Source organism: Diabrotica virgifera, chromosome 8, assembly GCF_917563875.1.
Source record: "Diabrotica virgifera virgifera chromosome 8, PGI_DIABVI_V3a".
Lineage (NCBI taxonomy): Eukaryota > Metazoa > Arthropoda > Insecta > Coleoptera > Chrysomelidae > Diabrotica > Diabrotica virgifera.
Window position 1 is genome coordinate 157770131 of NC_065450.1, and position 21761 is coordinate 157791891.

Below are 21761 nucleotides of genomic sequence, written 5' to 3' on the forward strand. Positions count from 1 at the left end.
AGAGGTGGTATAATTTATTTCCTCGCCTATAAGAATTTAAAAGAAATCCACACATACCTGTGAGATAGTAAATTATTTCAAGTCCAATCCAAAATTCACCTTCCAAGTTTCCAAACCCGAATTTGTAATCGCGCCAAGTTCTGTAGAAATCTTCGGATCCATCAAATCTGTTTTGAATGTGGGTCCAACCACCACCTTGCAGCTCCATATCACAAAGGACCATAATGGGCTTGGATTTGTTGTGAGGTAATATTTCATATATACCTGAGACATTATTCCCTGTAAAAGTGTTTCCTATTAAAATGAGAAGACAGACACCTTTGCCTGATTATAGTCTTGGCACATTTTTGGAAAAAGTTATTTACCAGCAATTTTATTGCTGGCATCGAATCTTATGACTGTATATTAATAATATAGGTATGCAAAGTCCGTAGATGGTACGCTATCTATTTTATAAACAAAATGGCGCCCTCAAATCGTGTTTTTTTTCAATTATTGCTCTATAACTCCGAACATTTTTACTTTACACCAAAAAAACTCAAATTAACATTCACCCTAATAGTATAATAGAATTGATCCGAAAGACGGCATAACCCAGACATCCAAAGTGAAAGTTATCCTCCTACACCAAATTGTTCTATATGGTCCACATAATGTTCAGAAAAAGTCACACCATTTTGAACGTCGGGTTTGGGGGCGGGGGAGAGGGGGAGGAATCGGTAAATTCGTAGTTTTTTACGTTTTTTGTCAATATTTCTAAAACTGTGCGGTTTAGCATGAATAACCCTCTATACAAAAATTATCTACATTGCATTTGAAATAAAAGAAGGTCCCATGCATAATCCTTCTAAAATGAACGGTTCCAAAGTTACCGAGGTAGTATAGTATAATTGGTCCAAAAAAGGCCTAATCCAGATTCCAGACATCCAAAATAAAAGTTTTCCTTCTACACCAAATTGTTCTATGTGGTCCACATATGGTTCAGTTAAAAGTTACACCATTTTAAGCTTCCGGTTTGGGGGGGAGATGGGGGAGAAGTCGATAAATTAGTAGTTTTTTTAAGTTTCTCGTCAATAAAAACCTTCACGTTTCACCCTGCGTAACTATGGAACTGTTGATTTTATAACAATTATGTGTAGGACTTTTTTTGTTTTAAATTTTATGTAGAACATTTTTGTATAGAACATTGTTTACGCTAAAGCATACTTTTAGAAATATTGACGAAAAACTTAAAAAAAACTACTAATTTACCGATTTCTCCCCCATCTCCCTCCAAACCGGACGCTCAAAATGGTGTAACGTGTAACCTTTTACAGAACAATTTGTGGATCATATAGAACAATTTGGTGTTGGAGGAAGACTTTTACTTTGGATTTTTAGGTTAGGCCTTTTTTTGGACCAATTATACTATACTACCTCAGTAACTTTGAAACCGTTCATTTTAGAAGGATTATGCATAGGGCCTTTTTGAAGATATTCTTCTTTAGCGGCGAATCGATTGAGGGTAAAATTTGATTGATCCGCGCGCATGCGCACACCGACAGTATGGTATTAGTTGTTATACGGGCTCTGATTGGGTGTTGAAATTTTGAAATGATCTGTCAATAATTGTTCAATATGGAGGTTACCAGTAAACAAAAATATTGTATAATATTAGTCTTTATTGATGTGTGGACAGAAATAAAATCAAATTTATAATTATAGTGACTTTTTAAATAGTTTTTAAAAGCCGCAGGTACGTAATTCTAAATGTTTCAGTTGGAAGTACCTAATAGCTTCAATACCTATCTATTTGGAAAATGTAAACAAAATAATGTAGTTACCTATTAGTAGGCAATGCTTTAATTTACATAATCTGATTACGAACAAACTTTCTACAATTCTTCATCTCATATAACGTTTTCTTACTCTATATTTTGTTGTATTTTATTTCGACAAAAATCAAACTAATAATTTTATTAAATTCATATAAATGGGTAAACGTTTAGTTTGTGTATATTCCCACATGACGTATACGAGATATTGGTGCAGTTTGAAATGGCGTCAACTTTCGTACGGCGCGGTAGACGTGAAGTGGGTTCAAGCCCCAAGCAAGTTATTATTTTTTTATTTTTTTATAGATTTTATGATTGTAAGTATATTATTATATAATTTTTGAAGATATTCTTCTTTTTTGAAAGTGGTAGATAAGAAAGTTAGTTTGATTTTTAAATAAAATAAGTACAAATAACCTTTTAAGTATATTTACTTCGTTTAAATTACCTATTATATAATAGAAGAATATCTTCTTACGTGCGTACAAAGTACACACACATTCTTTTTTTTTATTTCAAATTTAATGTAGAACATTTTTGTATAGAAGGTTGTTTACGCTAAATCGTATATTGTTAAGAATATTTACGAAAAACGTAAAAAACTACGAATTTACCGATTTCTCCCCCCAAACCCGACACTCAAAATGGTGTACCTTTTTTCTGAACATTATGTGGACCATATAGAATAATTTGGTGTTGGAGGATAACTTTCACTTTGGACGTCTGGGTTTGGGTCTAGTTATACCATACTATAATTAAATTCTGCATAGAAACATGTTTTTCCCTACTTGATTTGACGAAAATTTTCCTCGGAAAATGCGGATTTTTCCAAAAAATCTTTAAATTTCAACTAAAAATTTAAGTAAGAAATTGTTTATTTATACTTAAATAGCTTGGTGACGTAAAAGCATTTTGGTATATATTGTATGTCCAGAACCCGGTGGAAATTTAGCAAATAGTTTAGCAACAATTCGCAATAACAACCATAATAATTATAGTACACAAAAATAACTATGAATTTCGTATAAAAAGGCACTATACCTACCAATCTAATATACTTTACAGAATTGAAATAGGACTATTTGAGCGGTCTCAGGAATGTTTTAAAAATCATAAACAATTTTTTGGCTTATAAACAAATAGAACATCTCAGCAACTATTAAATTAAATTTAGTTACAAAAACGTTATTAAAAATTATGCGACAGGACCCTTTTTTTACAGAAGCAAAGTTTAATTGCGATGGGTGGTTCCTAAGATACGGCCTTTCAAATTTGACCGGCATTTGTGACGAAGTTATAAACAATATGAAAGTTAAAATTAAAGATTTTGTTGGCAAAAACCCGCATTTTCCGAGGAAAATTTTCATCAAAGCAAATCGGGAAAAACATGTCTCTATACAGATATAATTACGGCGAATTCTTATTTGGGTGTTTTTGTGTAAAGTTAAAATCTTAGGAGTTATAGAGCAATAATTGAAAAACACGATTTGGGGCACCATTTTGTTTTTAAAAAAATAGCACACCAGCTGCGGTATTTGCATATATATAATATTAATATATACAATCATAACATTCGATTCCAGTAATAAATTGCTGGCAAATAACTTTTCCTTGTATTTTGCTAATTTGCCCAGAGGTAATAAGAAAGTTGTTTTACTTAGCAAACTTTAGCCAACTTAGTATTAATAATAATTATTTAACCTATGTCACTAAAGTTTTCGGAAAATTTTAGATTAAAAATTATTATTGGTAGGAAGCGTTGGATCAAGTTGCCATTGGAAACCAAAATTAGTAAACCACTTAAACGATATAAACAATGTCATTTTTGACAAATACGGTTCGTTAAAATGTCGTACAAACTTAATATTCGTCAAAGTATTTATCGTTTAGTTGGACATGCACCAAAACGCAATATTGTAAGAATTTTTTAATGCTCAAAATATTTCTGTGTCAACGATTTACCAGACAATTAAAGAGTGTGAAAATGGTATACCATGCCTTAATTTGCCCAAAAGTGGAAGACCAAGAGTTTTAACTCCTACTCGAGAACAGAGATTAATTCAGAGTATGGAGAACCAATTAGGAAAATCTTTGCGAAATGTTGGCCGAAGATATAATGTTTCACGAATGACTGTAAGTAGAACAATTTCCAGAAATAATTTGTGTGTGTGTGTGTGTAGAGGAAAGGGATGGCCTTAGACGCAGTCTATTAGCCACAGAATTTATTTTTATTCATACGCATATTTATATTAGATGTATATAAGATTAAATATCGATATTAGCTTCTTTAATGAAATTTATTATAGCATCGAAGACGAGTTTATTATTGCTAGATAACAGGGAACCGATGTTGAGAGGGAGAGGTGTGTTGTGTTCTATTAAGGAATTATATAGTTTAAAAATAGCTGTGCTATTCTTTTGACACTCCAGGAACATGTGGTTAATGTCACCTATGGACATGTTGTCACAGTCACATAACGGGGAGTTAAGTATCCCTAATTTATGAAGGTGCGCCGGAAAACGGCCGTGATTCAATTTTAAGCGAGTTATAACTGAAGTATGTCTTTTGATATAATCAAAAGTCTTATGCGGTATTTTATTTGGAAGTTGTGGATAAAGCTGAAAATAAAGATTTTTCGATGTCTTGCTAAAATTATTGTAAGATTCTGTCCATCTGTCTTTAATAGATTTTTTTAATTTAGTACTTAAGTCGGTATGTGAAGATATTTTTACGAATTTATCTGATTTACAAGCTTCTTTCGCTTCATAATCCACCCTTTCGTTACCGATAATACCGCTGTGACCTTTTACCCATATGAGGATTATTTTTTTATTTTGCTGATTTAATTGGTACAATAAGTTTTTTATTTTACAAATTAATTCTTGATTATATATATTTATTGGAGGTCCTTCAATAGCTTGCAAAACGGACTTACAATCTGACATAATACAAACAGTTTGAACTGGATTTAGCGTGCACCATAATAGGCTTTTTTTAATCGCCAAGGACTCGGCGCTGTAAATAGAGAATATATCCGCTAGTTTAAATTTTTCGACATGATTGATGTGTGAAACAAAAAATGCTGCACCTATTCCAACCTCACTTTTGGACCCATCTGTAAATATTTTAGTTACATCCTTTCCAAAAGCATTCAATGTGGTGGTGAGTATTAGGTTATTTAAATTAGGGATTTCTGAATATTGAGGGTATATAATTGTTGGCCGAAATATGATACTTTGATAACTATATTGAAATATTGGATATTTGGGACTATTTAATATAAAAATTTCATAATGGTTGGTATTAACAAAGCCATCTGCCAAGGGAGGGGAATTTTTTATCCTCCAATACGGTGTTGTAAGATTACAAGTGTTAATAAAAGCTATTTTTCGGATCATACTCGTATTAAATGTTCTGTATTTAATTATTTGTTTTTCAGCTAAGTACTGTCTACGTATATTTAATGGGGGTTCTTGTATTTCTGCAAGGACTGCTTGGTTAGGCGATGACATCATTAGACCCATACAAATTTTTAAAACCTTATATTGTATACGATCAATAGTGATTAGATTCGTTTTGGATGACGCCCCGTATAATGTACAACCATAGTCCAATATGGAACGAATATATGCTTTGTAGAATGTATACGATACAGTAAGTTTTTTATCTAGTACTATACCTAGGTACTTATATTCGTCAACGAATGGAATCGTGAACTCGTCTAGACAAGCAGCTCTAGCAGTTCTAACTCGGTGACGAGTAAAACATACCAAGGCAGTCTTATCCTGAGAAACACTGAATCCCATGTCATTAAACCAACCTGTTATCAAATGCATACATTCATTTAAGTCATCTAAACATTTCTCATATGAACCATGGCTGAAGTAAAAACATAAATCATCCGCGTATTCAAGCGCGGCTCCTCCTTAGGGTCAATTGGTCAATGACCCCCCTAAAATAATCTCATAAAAATACCAATTTTATTAAAAATATCTTTTATCTAAAACTTCACTCTGAAATATAAAATTCTCTCTCAGCAGTCTGCATTGGCAAAACAAATATAATAGATATAATAACGTCGCGCCTCGCGCTATACACAAGCCCGTGGCTGGGCCGTATTTTAAATTGTCTATATACAGTTCTTATGGCTTATGGACAAATGCATGTAAAATAGAAAAGAGACGGCAGATAGCAATTTCGTGGGCGAGAGTGGGAGTGACCTTTCCGTCGTATACCTCTAGTAGAGTCGACGGCCTCACGTTTAGTTAGTTACCGTCTGCTGACCGCACTTCACGGCAGGTCTATATCGATCGCGGCGTATTTGCGTAATTTATTTTGTTTTGTTGGATTTTTTTGTGATTGTAACAAAAACAAGATGAGTGTTGTTGACGAAATAATTGCCTTAAAATCTGCTGGAACACTAAATTATGAACGGCGGCTTGAGAAAAAAGAAAGTGGTCGACCAAAACCAAACATGAATTTAAAACAAACAACAAAGGATAGGGGTAAGGACATTCAAAGATATTTTAAAGAATCAATGTACAATTTGTGTGATTGGATTTGTGGCTGCAGTGTGAGAAATGCATTTTTTTGCTATCCGTGTTTACTGTTTTCGAATGACGCTGTATGGGCGAAAAATGGAGTAACTGACATTAAGCATTTAAAAGTGAAAATTACAAAACATGCCTCTTCAACTACTCATATAAATTCATCAATGAGTTACGCAAGTTTAGGACGTGTTAACATAAGACAGCAACTTGATAGTGTATATCGTAAATCTGTGCATGACTTTAATGAATTGGTATCTAAAAATAGGTATATTTTAAACAAACTAATCGACTGTGTAAAATTTTGTGGAGTTTTCGAAATTGCATTGCGCGGTCATGACGAAAGTGACAGCTCCAATAATCGTGGAATTTTTCTGGGCCTTATCGATTTTGTTTCTGAACTGGATTTAATGTTTAAAGAACACATTGAAAAAAGTACAGTATTTAAAGGAACATCGAAAACAATTCAGAACGATATTTTAGAATCAATGTTAGCCATTGTGCATACTCATATCATGAAGGAGATTGGCCAGACAAATTTTGTGGCCATTCAAGTAGATGAGACCACAGACAGCTCCAATAAAACGCAGATGATTATCATATTGCGATATGTATTAACTGGTATTGTACATGAAAGATTTTGGAAATTTGTTAACCCCCTAGGTACTACAGCACAACATTTAACTAATGTAATATTGGAAGAACTTCAATTATTAAAAATTAATGAAGCACCTGAAAAATTGATTGCCCAAAGTTACGATGGTGCATCAGTCATGAGCGGTAAACTGGGAGGAGTACAAACAAAAATTAAAGAAATATACCCAAATGCACACTTCATTCACTGCTATGCCCATCAATTTAATCTTATCCTCCAAAAAGCGGCGAGTCAACACAAACCGATAAAAATATTTTTTGCAAATTTACACGGATTTTCGTCCTTTTTCGGCCGATCTCCAAAACGTACGATGGTTCTGGATAGAGTGGTTAAAGTAAGGCTACCTAAAGCTGCGCCTACTCGATGGGCTTTCAATACAAAATGTGTTGAAATTGTATACACTTATAAAGATGATTTAAAATCTTGCTTAGAGGAAATTATTGATGAGGAGCAAGATGGTAACAATATAAATCAAGCAACTGGTTTAAAAAGACATTTGGAAGATGAGCATTTTTTATTTTGGTTAAATTTTTTCCATAAAATAATGCCCCATGTTGATATATTGTTTAAACAATTGCAAATGCGAGACATTGATGTTATATCTGTCAAAAATTGTATCCTGTCTTTTAACAACAATATCCAAATAATTAGAAATACTATTTTGGAATCAGAAGTACCAAGCACATCAACAGCAAAAAAAAGAAAAACTACTGCAGAGGATCCAAAGCGACGAACTGCACTTGAAATTTGTGATATTATTATATCTGAAATAAATCACAGGTTTAGTTTCAATGATCATCTCATGATTTCACAGTTATTCTACATAGAGAAATTTGAAGCATACACTACCAACTTTCCGCAAAATATTTTAAAAATGGTGACGGCTAATTATCCCACAGTGAATATTTCCAAACTAAAATCGGAACTTGAAGTCTTATATTGTCGTGAGGATTTTCGCAATAGTGCTGGTGCAGTAGCCATACTTCAGCTTTTTATTAACATGAATTTGTCTGAAACATTTTCTGAAGCAGTGAAGTTATTAAATATTTTGTGCACACTCCCTATGACAACCGTGGAAAGTGAGAGATGTTTTTCTACTTTAAAAAGAGTAAAAACATTCCTGCGTAATACGATGGGACAACCTAGACTTAGTGCCTTGTCTATGCTGAGCATCGAGAAAACGCTTGTCAAGAGCATTCCAAATTTCAATGAGAAGGTCATAGACTATTTTGCAGAACTAAAGGATAGAAGAATTGACTTAAAATATAAAAATATTTAAAGTAAGTTTCGTTTTAATAAATTTACAATTTATTATACTATAAATATTCCTATCTATATATCAGTCAATAACCTGTTCATACCATTTTTCCTATATTTTTTAAAAGATTTACTCTAAAAAAAGACAAATTTAATTTTCGGAAAACTAGGGTAAATAGTATTGAGTTTTATCTAAGTCTGTATTTTTTATCTAAAATATAAATGCTAAAAGATCTTTTAAATACTTTAAAAAATCAACAGTTTGAAGTTTTCAAACCAAAATGACCCCCCTGAAGATTGACCCACGAGCCGCCGCTGCGCGTATTGTATCATGTTGAATTTATCACCTACTAACGTATGCAGATCTGCAGTGTATATATTAAATAAAATAGGGCTCAATACAGACCCCTGAGGTAAACCGTTACATACTGTGTGTGGACCATGTAATACGTTATTATGATCACGTAAAAATATTTTTCTATTATGAAAGATACTTAAGATATTGGTACATACAGTTTTATTAATTCCAATTTTTTCCATCTTTTTTGATAAAATATTTAGGTCAACTACATCATAGGCCCCTGTTAGATCTATGAATAAACATAATGTATATAGGTTTCTGGAAAAACTTATTTGTATATCTGAAACTAAGTGACTAACCGCATCTATTGTTCCCCGTCCTCTGCGAAAACCATATTGAATGCTTGGTAAAAGGGATCTATATTCCACAAAATGTTCTAATCTAAACTTAATTAATCTTTCGAATGTTTTGGTCACGCATGATATTAACGAGATTGGGCGGTATGATGATGGAATTTCTGGATCTTTATAAGGTTTAAGTAACAGACAAATTATAATATTTTTAAAGCAGTCATAATATTTTTGTTTCCTCCACCAGTCATTAAATAATTGCAAAAGAAAATTTTTAGCAGAATATGGTAAGTTATAAATTATTTTATAAGTAAAGCCATCTAACCCGGGAGCTGTGTTCCGACTATTTTTGATCGCTAAATCCAATTCGTCCATTGTGAAAGAAGTAGACAATTCATCTTCATGATTAAATGGGAATTTGTTAACTGATTTAACCACAAAATTAGAAGCAGAAGGAGGACCTATTTTGTTTAGTATTTCCTCTATTAATTTTTTTGAAAGAGGTTTTTTGAGACAATGAAAATTTTTATTATTTACAGCTTTAACGAACTTCCAAATTTCAGTTAGTGGTGTATTTTTATTAAGTTTATTTAGGAAGTTAATCCAGCTACAACGTTGTTTGTTTTTAAATAAACGTTTAGCTTGGGCAGCTACGTTTTTATAAACTAAATAATTATTATGATTGGACAGAATTCTATAATTTTTTAAGGCCGTTTTCCGTTTTTCTACCATCTTACTACATTCCTGATCCCACCAAATTGGTCTTGGGGAAATGGGAGTAAAAGATTTTTTAACAGGCATAGACCGAGTCGCTGCATTGGAAATCATTTCGAAAAATGTTGATGCATTACTTGTGTTATTTTCAGTAAGTAACTGAGTAACATCTTTTTCCAAGAATGTTTGGAATAATTCCCAGTCTGCGCATGTGTCGTTCCACTTAGTGGATGGGTTTATTGAAAAATTTGAAGGCTTAATTTGGATGTCGATAGCTATTGGGTAGTGGTCCGATCCCATAGTGTCATCTAAAACCGTCCAAGTTAATTTATCAACTAAAAAATGAGAGGTTAATGTTATGTCAACAGCTGAATGATTTCCACTAGAGTTAATTCTAGTGGGAGTACCATCGTTTAATACAACAAGGTCTAGATGATCTATTGCATCTACTAAAATTTTACCATGTCGATCATCAGGTATAGGTCCCCACCTATCATGGTGCGCATTAAAGTCTCCGCAAAAAAGAGTATGGGACTTGAACTGCTGAAATAATTGTAGCCAGTCGGTAAAATTGACAATCACGTCAGGTGGTCGGTAAATAGACACTATTGATAAGTTTATAGAAGGTAAAGTAATTGCGCACACTTCTAAATCTATGTTTAACGGCTGGATGATATTAACCTCTTTAAAACCGAGCCCTTGCGCTACAAAAATACCAACGCCACCATAACCATCAACTCTACATTTTTTAACTAAATTGAACCCTTTCAAAAAAAAGTTTTCGTCAGGCTTAAGCCATAGTTCTGATATAACAATGATGTCAATAGTTGTACTGTTAACAAAATTAATTAAACTTGCTTTATTTGATTTTAAAGATCTGCAGTTCCACTGCAAAATATATAGTTTGTCTTTTTTAATATTATGGTCAGGAATCGGGGAGGTTAATAATATTCGGATTCAGATCCACTAATATTAATGTCCATTCCATCTGTGTGATTGTCGGTATCAAACATATTATTAACAAATTCTCTTATATCTGATTCTGCAAAAGAAACTGGGCTAGACGGAAAACTTTTTTGAAGTTGTTTAACGAATGTAGATAGTATAAGTACTGACTTTTCTTTATAGTTCATATATTCGTCCCTATAAGGATTAGGAAGAACAGTATTAGCATTTGATTTTAATTGGGGGGTTTTTTTTATTGGTGACATTTCTGTAGTGGGAGATAGTGGGGAAGGTTTTCGTTTTTTGGAAGTAGGAATATTTGTTTTGATAAAGGGTTTCCTTAATACGGCTGAAGAACTCTGGGAAGATGTTTGCCTTACTTCAGGCAATGGTGGAAAGTTGTTAATATTATTTAACACCGAGAACCTGTTATTCGTAATAATTTTGGCATAGGAAGGATTTACATACATATTTTCAGCTTCTTTAAAGGAAACGTTTTCCTGAGCCATAATATGTTTAATTTGTTTTTGTTTTGTGAAAATAGGGCATTTACGGGAGATTGAAGTGTGTTCATTGCTTCTACAGTAAATACAAACATTTTCTGATTGACACTCGTCTTCCAGATGATCCAAACCTGTGCATTTTTTGCATCTGCTTTCTTTAGATTTGCACTGTCTGGCCGAATGGCCATAACGCAAACATTTAAAGCATTGGACAACCGGTTGTACATAAGGTTCTACTTGAAAGTTACAAAGATTAATTTGTATGTTTTGTGGGATTTCATTGCCCAGAAATTGTACTATAATCATTTGTCTGTTAACTAAACTGGAATTTCCGTCTGAGTCTATAATTTTTCTTTTCATTCTTTGAACGCTTACAATTTGTTTATTGGAAATGATGGCTTTTAGTAGATACTCCTCGGAGAAAGTCGTATCAACCATTCTGACGATGCCTTTTTTATGGGTGTAAAATTTAGGGATATATGCTACTAAGTTATTTTGATTTATAACATAATGATTTACTAGCGAATTAGCGGATTCCATAGTTTTAAATATGACTTTTACGCGGTTTATTCCTACCGATTTTATATCTTCCACTTGTTTACTTAATTTCTCCTCCGGGAGTATATAGTGACCAATTTTAATTGGGAAAAGCCTTCCAATATGTTTTTCTTTACTTTCCACGAAAACAAAATAAGGACCTTTATCGCCTGGTCTATAACGATTTTCTAAATCAATAATATTATTATAACTAGAATCAATATTTTCTTTTTCAGTATTGTTCGGACAATTATTTAAATTTAAATCGGGCGGTTTCCCGCCCGTATTTTCCCCCATGGTTTATAAAATATTAGAAATGTTTTTAAATAATATTTCTAAATAAAATATATAAATCGTAAAATCAAAACCAAACTCTTAAATATAAATAGAAAACAATAGTTGAAATACTAGGTATTTCAATTAAAATATAATTAGCAGGTAATATACTTATCTCAGCAAAAAGTAAAAATACCAGCACACGAATTTATGTCCGCACTATTAGACTGATGAATTCGAACTGCAGAAATAATTTAAAACGATATAAAAGAAAAAAAAAGCTTCTAAGTACACACCAACCCAGTTAGAAAAAATTCCTAGATGTTGCCGTACATTGAGACGCATCCATTTTCCTGGTAAAATTCTCACTATGGATGATGAAAAGTATTTTTTCTTCAAACGTCAAATAATGATGACATTACTTATCTAACTTGATCCTGTCAAAGTTTGATGTCTCCGCCGGCAGCAGTTTTTTTTCCCATTTCTTTACGGCGGAGAGAAAAATGTTGTCATGGCAACAATATGAAACATGTCACAAAGCAACAATACAAATGTCATTAACAACAATTAAACATCATTTTTATTTACAGTAATATTAAAAGTACAATTAGTTAGTGAGGCCTTTTCAAAATTGAAACCGTGCAAAAATGTTCCCGACTCTTAAAACGCATTGGTAATTGTTGATGATACTGATGGTCGAGCACAACTTTCAGCAATCAGTCCCGATGTTGGCGAATCATGAGGGTTTAAAATTTTTTGAGCATTATCGTTCTTATTTCTTATTGAATCCTCTATATATCCTTCGGCAACCGTGCTTGATTTCCAGCCCCCATGTCGTTTGAGGCATTCTAGATTTCCGCCTCCATCAATTAAAAGTGTTGCTGAAGTTCGTCGTAAAGAGTGACCCGTGTATAATAGCGTATGAATTGTACTATTTATGGTTGAAAATTGCTACGTTTGAAGAACAAATAGTATACTTTATTCGGCAAAGAAGCGACTTTTCTTGACTTGTCCTCTATTAGGCCGCGTTCAGAGTGGACGAGCAAAGAGCAAAGAGCAAAGAGCAAAGAGCAAAGAGCAAAGCGGAGAAATCAAACTCACACTGGGAAATGGAGGTACACAGAGTGCTAGCAAAGAGCAAAGCGGCGAAACCAAACAAGTTTGATTTCTCCGCTCGCACTCTTTGGTCCATGTCGTGAGACCGCTCCCGTCTGAAAAAATCTTTGATTCGGTTTCTTTGTCAATTCCTATTCAAAAATGTCCCCTTTAAACAAATCTGAAGAGCACCGGGTGGAATTTTTGGGCAGAAATTGTTTAAACAATTGTATCTACTCTATGTTATATTATGTGTAAGTTTTTAGTTTGTGAAAACTGTCATTCTAGATAGCAGTGCGTGAAGTGTTTAAAGTGAGCGTGAAGTAACCAATGTATTTTAAATGGGACTTACTTTTTCGCACTGTTTTTAACACACTTTCATATAATCAAATATCCTTAACTTTGGCGTTGTCATGGTGATGACATAATGAGCAATAAATTACGACAAAAGTTTTTACAGTTTTGTGGTTTGAAAGAAGTTAGAATTTTTAAATGTCAAAGTTCTAAAAATTGTAGAATAGAAATGAATTCCAGTGACGAAGAGTTACAGTTTTTTTATTTGTTTATGGTAAAGTAGATAAAATATTGTATGAAACTGTGCGTGAAGTACTTTTTGCGAACTTACGCGATGTATAGCACTCGCTCCGCTGTCGCTCGTGCTCTAAATATCGCGTGCGTTCGCAAAAGCATACTTCACGAACTGTTTCATAAATAACTATTTTTAAACAAATACAAAAGATCACGGTTTTTGGTCCGGAACATATATTTTTAGGTTTTTTGGGTTATTCTAAACAAAAAAGGTATCTTGTAATTTTTCCCAAAAATTAATAGTGTTCGAGTTATAGGCGATTAAAAATCTAAAAAATGCGAAAATACGCATTTTCGAGGTTTAAAAATTCATATTTCAATTAGTATTTTTGAGGTTGCCAGATACTTAAATTGATGATTAAACATTCAGCTTCGATTCTGAAGAGTGATCGCGTTTAACCTTAATTTATACCGTTGTTTTTTAATTGTTAAATATGCGTGTTTATCCGATTTTTTGCCGGTGCGGCGCGCTCTATTTCAAAAATCTCCTATTTCCTCCGAAAATTATTTTTTCTAGATTTTTTGGGACATTCTAAAGAAAATAAGTTTCTTGACATTTTTCTCAAAAGTTAATAGTTTTAAAGTTATAAGTTAATAAAAACTCATTTTTGGATTTTAAATCGCTTATAACTTTAAAACTGTTAACTTTTGAGAAAAACGTCAAGAAACTTATTTTATTTAGAAAATCCCAAAAAATCTAGAAAAAATAATTTTCGGAGGAAAATAGGAGATTTTTGAAATAGAGCGCGCCGCACCGGCAAAAAATCGGGTAAACACGCATATTTAACAATTAAAAAACAACGGTATAAATTAAGGTTAGACGCGATCACTCTTCAGAGTCTTGAAGCTCAATGTTTAAACTTCAATTTAAGTATCTGGCAACCTCAAAAATACTAATATAAATATGAGTTTTTAGGCCTCGAAAATGCGTATTTTCGCATTTTTCAGATTTTAAATTGCCTATAACTCGAAAACTATCAATTTTTGAGAACATTTACAAGATACCTTTGTTGTTTAGAATGACCCACAAAACTTAAAAATATATGTTCCAGAGCAAAAAACGTGATCTTTTGTATTTGTTTAAAAAAATTGTTTAAACAATTTCTGCCCAAAAATTCCGCCCGGCACCCTTCAGATTTGTTTAAAGGAAATTTTAAAATATTTTTAAATAGGAATCCACAAAGAGACCGAATCGGAAATTGTTTCAGACGGGAGCGGTCTCACTACATGGACTACTGTGAGAGTAAAGAGCAAATATCCTACCGCTCCTATCCATACTGCCGAGTGGAAAAGAACTAAACTCTCGTCTAGCGTAACTACTCGCTATTAGCACTTCTTTGCTCTTTGCTCTTTGCTCTTTGCTCGTCCACTCTGAACGTGCACTTTTTGCTCTTTGCTCTTTGCTCTTTGCTCTTTGCTCTTTGCTCGTCCACTCTGAACGCGGCCTAAAAGCTAAGGCGAAGAATTTTGCAAAAATTTCGTGAGATCGATTTAGAAACAGTCCAAAGACTTATTGCACATGCAAGACCAAATTTACGTGCCATCGAAGATCACGGACCTCTTTCTGTTCTATAAAAATACATTATAAACCTTAAATATGTAGACTTATTTTTTTGTGTTTAGTTAATAAAATAAAATTAATTTACAATTAAAAAATACATATTATATATTTTTTCCGAAAACTTTAGGGACATACGTTACTATGAGGAGACATACCTGTTTCAAAAATTTCCCTACAATTTTTAGCAGTTCGCTCTCCCCTTTCTGGTAGCCTTTTGATCGGACAAGATTTGTCTTTACTCACTCCAACTAAGTTCTTGCAGTAACTATTTTGACAAACTTCGGGACAGAATGTTTGATGAGATTTATCTAAAAAAAAAATTTTATTTAATGTTGTTTAATTTAACATTAAAACAATAGTATTAACTGCATAAAAAACATTGATCCTACATAGCCAAACCTGGATTTAGTTGAAACGTTCTTCTATATTGAATTCTACTGGCCGTAAATATTTTTCACTTATAGCACTGTGTTACCGACAATCTCTTGAAATATTTAAGTACTTGTCTTAAGACTAATTATTCATCATTCTCTTTGCCTTATCCCTATGCCGGGTCGGCTTCCCTAATTGCATTTCTCCACACAATTCTATCCTGGGTCATATCAATATTAATCCCCTATACCAACATGTCCTGCCTAATCGTCTCCCCACACGTCTTCTTTGGTATTCCTCTCCTTCCAAGAATCTGCACTTCAGCTACTCTTCGTATTGGATAACTAACGTCTCGACGTTGAACATGACCAAACAATCTCAACCTATGCTTTTTCATTTTGGTATCAATTGGTGCCACACATAGACTTCCCCTATTATACTCATTCTTATTTTTATCCTTTCTTGTCACTCCACTCAATAATCTAAGCATCCTCATCTCCGCCACATGCATTCGTTGTTCCTCTTTCTTTATCACTGCCCAACATTCAGTTCCGTACATCATAGCCGGTCTTATGGCTGTTTTATAGAATTTTCCTTTCAGCTTCATTGGAACCTTTCTGCCACACAACACACCACTCGCTTCCTTCCCCTTCATCCATCCAGCCCTAATTCTACTGCATGCATCTCCATCTATTTCTCCATTACTCTGTAATACCGATCGCAGGTACTTAAAACTATTGCTTTTTAAAATCAGTTCACCATCCAAAGATACCATTTTATTTGTAGTAACTCCATCTTTAACTGGACATTCCAAATACTCTGTTTTTGTCCTGCTAAGTTTTAAACCTTTTTCCTCCAGAGCTCGTGTCCACTGTTCCAGTTTTTGTTCTGTCTCTTTCACTATTTCCTACTAACACGACATCATCAGCACACATTAAGCACCATGGAAGGTTACCCTGTAGTTTCGCTGTTATCTGGTCCAAAACTAATGAGAATAAATACGGACTAAGCACCGACCCTTGGTGCAATCCTACTTTCACATGAAATTTATCAGTCTCTCCCACACCTGTCCTAACACTAGTCGTTATTCCCTCATACATATTCCTCACAATCTTTACATATGCACCAGGGAATCCTTTCTTATTGAGTGCCCACCACAGAATCTCTCGAGGAACTCTATCATATTATGTTTTCTCAAGATCAATGAATACCATATGAGCGTTTGTTTCTTTACTCCTGTATTTTTCCATCAACTGCCTTATAATGAAAATTGCGTCTGCTGTTGATCTGCCCTGCATAAAGCCAAATTGATTCTCGGATATGTCGGTCTCTTCACGTATCCGTCTACCAATTACTCTCTCCCATATTTTCATGGTGTGGCTTAGCAGTTTTATAGCCCTGTAGTTTGTACACTGCTGTATAACTCCCTTGTTTATAGAGACAGGTATTAGTATACTGCTTCTCCATTCGTCTGGCATTTGTCCATCTTCCATAATTCTATTAAATACACCTGCTAGCCACCTTGTTCCTGTCTCACCCAATGCTTTTCATACTTCCCCAGCCAGGTATATCATCTGGTCCTACCGCTTTTCCTTTCTTTATTTTTTTAAGCGCTTGAGCCACTTCCTCGTTTGTTATTTTGGTGACCATTGCTGCTACTGTCTCCGTTGGCTGCACAGGCTGTCTGTCAAATTCTTCATTTAATAAGCTGTCAAAGTACCTTCTCCAGCTCTTTTTGACATCCTTTTCATGAACTAGTATTTTATTATTTTTATCTCGGATACATCTAATCTCATTAGAATCTTTTGTTGTTCTTTGCTCTCTGTTTGGCTATTTTATATATCTTCGTTTCGCCTTTCCTGATATCAAGTTGATCGTATAGGTTTGAATACGCTTCTGCTTTAACTTTTGCTACTGCTAGTTTCGCTTCCTTTTTCGCGACCATATAGTTTTGAACATCTGTGTTGGATCTGGTTTCTTGCCAATTTTTATATAATTCCTTCTCTTTTATTTTTCCTTGAACTTCGTTTGACCACCAAAAAGTCTCTTTATCCTCAAACTTTTTTCCTGACGTTTTCCCCGGTCATTCAATAGCAGTCTCTCTAATACTACTGGCCATTTTTCTCCAAATTGTAGTAGGGCTTCCTTTCATGTTATAACATATGTTCACTACTATTATTTCCCTAAATATACATTCTTTCTCATCTTCTAGCATCCACCACTTGAATTTTTGTGGTCCTCACTAAGTGAAAACATTATCAAAAAGAAAGCAACATTACTAAACAAACTTACTGATTGAAAAACTTTTGACTAAATCTAAAAGAAACAAGCAATCTTCCGTTCATACTTTTTAACCGGAAATAACATCAAACCGTAACTAAATATTCGATTTCGACTTTTCAGTAAGCTTCGTTTAAGTACGTTTTCAGGAAAACTTCATTTTTCAGTACGCTTCGATTAATTGATATGTTCTTTTCCTGCGACTATAATAATGGCACTTCTGGTAACAACTATTTAACCGGAAGTTATATAAAAAGCGGGAGTATATATTTGGTCTCGTCTTGCTAAGGAGCTCCGAATAATATATCGCTTTTTTGCTGAGTATAATATAAATTTGTTTACTAACTCAGAGGAAGGGATCAGTAAATGGACATCAAAAGTTACATTTCTAGTGGAGTAGTCATGATGAAGCCTTACTGGAAAGACATCCAGGGTTTACGAATTAGGCAAACAGTTTCTAAAATATATAAAGAAGGAAGGGTTAAAATTCCGTGATCTTTGAAGTAACCTCTGCAATGTGTTGTGTTTCTGAGACCAAACAGATATTTTATTGCTCTTTTTTGTAATTTTAAAATAACATCAGATTGGTCAGCTGTACTAGAACCCCAAAAAGGAAGACCATATCGAATATGAGACTCGAACAAAGAAAAACATGTTATTCTAGAAGATGCTAAATTGAGTTCATTCGGAACAGATCTTATAGCATAGCAAGCTGAGGCGAGTTTCTTACTTAACCAATCTATATGGAGGGACCATTTAAGGTCACTGTCTAAAAAATGTTACTATTGGACGTATGATGGTTTTATGTGTTTTAAACTTTATTTCCCTATGTATGTCTTTAGATCTAAACACCTGCGACAAAGAGAAACATGCTTTGTTAGCAAGCATTATCCATTTCCCGATTTCTTGAAAAGCACACGTGAAAATGGAAAGAAAAAAGCTTAGTCTTGAATATTGAATATTACACTGGCTTATTTGAATAAATTTAACAGCTTTTTACATGAATATCCATTTATGGTGAACAACTGTGAACATGCAAAAAAGCTTGTTATATAGGTGGTTTAATTCAGCTTTTCCTATCTTCAATCTTAAATTAAACAAATTGTATGTGAACAATTTTTCATTAATTTTAAAGGTCACTTGATTATATTACGTATAGAATATAATATTGCTCAAATGTCCACTATAGTCTCCTTTGATGAAGCTCATCCGTAATGTCCAATTTTACATGATCCTTTACATAAATCAGGCTTAATTCAACCAATAGCATAGGCTAGGATGGCTTTGAGGGCAGCTGGGGTTTGTGACTGATTTGTATAGATTTCCGAATTAAAAAAAAAATACAAAAAAAGACTAATGGGAGAGTTAGGTCGGCAAGGTGTTATATTTTCTCGACCCTTATTTACGGGATAGTGGCATGGACAATTAACGCGTCGACTACTAAAAAGTTGGAAGCATTTGAACTGTGAGTGTATAGAAGAATCCTGAAGATATCATGGACCGAGTATTACCAAACAACGAAGTGAGGAGAAGAGTCAACAAAAGACTGGAAATATTGGAAACCATCAAGACACGAAAGCTGCAGTACCTGGGGCATATTATGCATAATGAGAGATATAACATACTTCAATTGACTATGCAGGGGATAATCTAGGGCAAGAGAAGTGTAGGAAGGAGAAGAATATCATGGTTGCGTAACTTGAGGGGTGGTTACGGATGCATATCAACCGAACTATTCAAAGCAGCAGCATCTAAGATTAGAAGAGCCATGATGATTGCTAACCTCCGTCACGGAGCTGGCACGTGAAGAAGAAGGGAACAAATCGCACGATCTCGATGGCCACTTAACCACGTATCGTCGATGTCCACATCATCCACTTCATGCTAAAAAATCCCCGACATAGCGACCGCCATAATCGGTCCTTACCAGTCACATTTTCGGAATGCATAGCTCTTGGATATTATCTGAATTAATTGATGGATTCGACCGTTACTTGATGGAAGTTCATTTTATCTCACAATAAAACACTGAAAAACGTTTGTTTTCTATACATCCACAAAATTTATTACAACTATGTTATTACTACAGCTGTTTCGGCAAAGTGCCTTTCTAAAGTGATATACTTTACAATGTGATTGCCTTTTTAAGTCTTTAACTGAAGAGGTTGAGGAGTGGGGAGCTGTTTTTCTCGAGTTGGTCATTCAGAATTATATCTGTATTTTTCAATTTATTAATTTCCATTGATTGTAAAGATAGCTTAAGGCCTTTGTTTTGAATATGTAGAATTTGAAACTCTTCATTGAAAGAATGATTATGATCTAAAAGGTGAAGTGCGTATGTAGAAGTGTCTGTTTTTCTATTGTTGAAAGCCCTTTTGTGTTCTGCTATCCGTTTGTCAAAAGTTCTGCAAGTTTGACCGATGTAAGTTTTCGGACAGTCACTACAAGTTAGTTTGTACACACCACTCTGTAGTTGCTTTCTCTTTCGGATTTTATTGTTTTTAATATGTTTGCTTAATTTGTTGTTAGTTCTGAAAGCTGGTGTTATTCCTTTCTTTTTTATGTATCTGGCTATTTCTGTTGTTATTTTGCCAGTATATGTGAGAGAGAAGCTCGATAAGAAAGCCTTGAAATTAGTGTATCCACCACCACAGAAAGAACCCAGTCCGAAAACTTACATCGGTCAAACTGGCAGAACTTTTGACAAACGGATAGCAGAACACAAAAGGGCTTTCAACAATAGAAAAACAGACACTTCTACATACGCACTTCACCTTCTAGATCATAATTATTTTTTCAATGAAGAGTTTCAAATTCTACATATTCAAAATAAAAGCCTTAAGCTATCACTTTTAGAATCAATGGAAATTAATAAACTGAAAAATACAGATATAATTCTGAATGACCAACTCGAGACAAACAGCTCCCCACTCCTCAACCTCTTCAGTTAAAGACTTAAAAAGGCAAACACATTGTAAAATATATCACTTGAGAAAGGCACTTTGCCGAAACAGCTGTAGTAATAACATAGTTGTAATAAATTTTGTGGAAGTATAGAAAACAAACGTTTTTCAGGGTTTTATTGTGAGATTATCTGAATTGGTGTCGTCTCAAATTCGACAAATATTTTTGTTGATGTACCGATTTATCCAAAAATAGGCCGATCGCCGAAAACGATTGTTCGATGAAAATTAGGGTCAGTTTTCAACTGCTCCAGAGCCCATTCAGCGAATAAACGTCGTTGTGTATGAACTTCTAAAGACCCTGAATCACTGAAAGATTAAGTTCTAATTATAGTTATTGTTAATGATGTGAAATTGGCTGCGACTCGGGTTCTTCTGCATATCTACACATTAACCCTGTATAGGAAATAGTCCCGAAAAGATTGGTCATAATATGCCACACATTTTGGAGTCAAAAAGAGTTCGATTGAACCTAACTTACCTTAGTACAAATGTGCTCATAAAAAAAGTTACAGCCCTTTGAAGTTACAAAATGGAAATCGATTTTTTTCAATATATCGAAAACTATTAGAGATTTTTTATTGAAAATGGGCATGTACCATTTTTATGGCAAGTACATCTTAAAACAAAATTATAGTGAGGTTTGTCCACACCATAAAAATTTTATGGGGGTTTTGTTCCCTTATACCACCCCAAACTTTTGTCTACGTTCCAATTAATTCATTATTGTGGTACCATTAGTTAAACACAACGTTTTTAAAACTTTTTTGCCTCTTAGTATTTTTTCGATAAGCGAGTTGTTATCGAGATGCGGCTTCTTTTTTAATATATTTACATAAAAATTTTATGGGGGTTTTGTTCCTTTAAACCCCCCAAATGTTTGTGTACGTTTCAATTAAACTATTGCTGTGGTCCCATTAGTTAAATACAGTGTTTTTAAAACTTTAAAACCTCTTAGTCTTTTTTTGATAAGTCACCTTTTATCGAGATATGGCTTCTTTT

At 33.8% G+C, this 21761-nt stretch overlaps 1 protein-coding gene across 1 annotated transcript in view; it reads right to left on the minus strand.

Annotated features, from left to right (window-relative positions):
• LOC126890407 (microfibril-associated glycoprotein 4-like) overlaps nt 1-21761 on the minus strand; it is a 53071-nt gene that overhangs the window by 17581 nt on the left and 13729 nt on the right. The window contains exons 3-4 of the mRNA XM_050659312.1: nt 15300-15452; nt 58-279 (exon numbers count right to left, since the gene is read on the minus strand). Coding sequence (XP_050515269.1) covers nt 58-279; nt 15300-15452 — 375 coding nt within the window. The remainder of the gene's footprint in view (nt 1-57; nt 280-15299; nt 15453-21761) is intronic.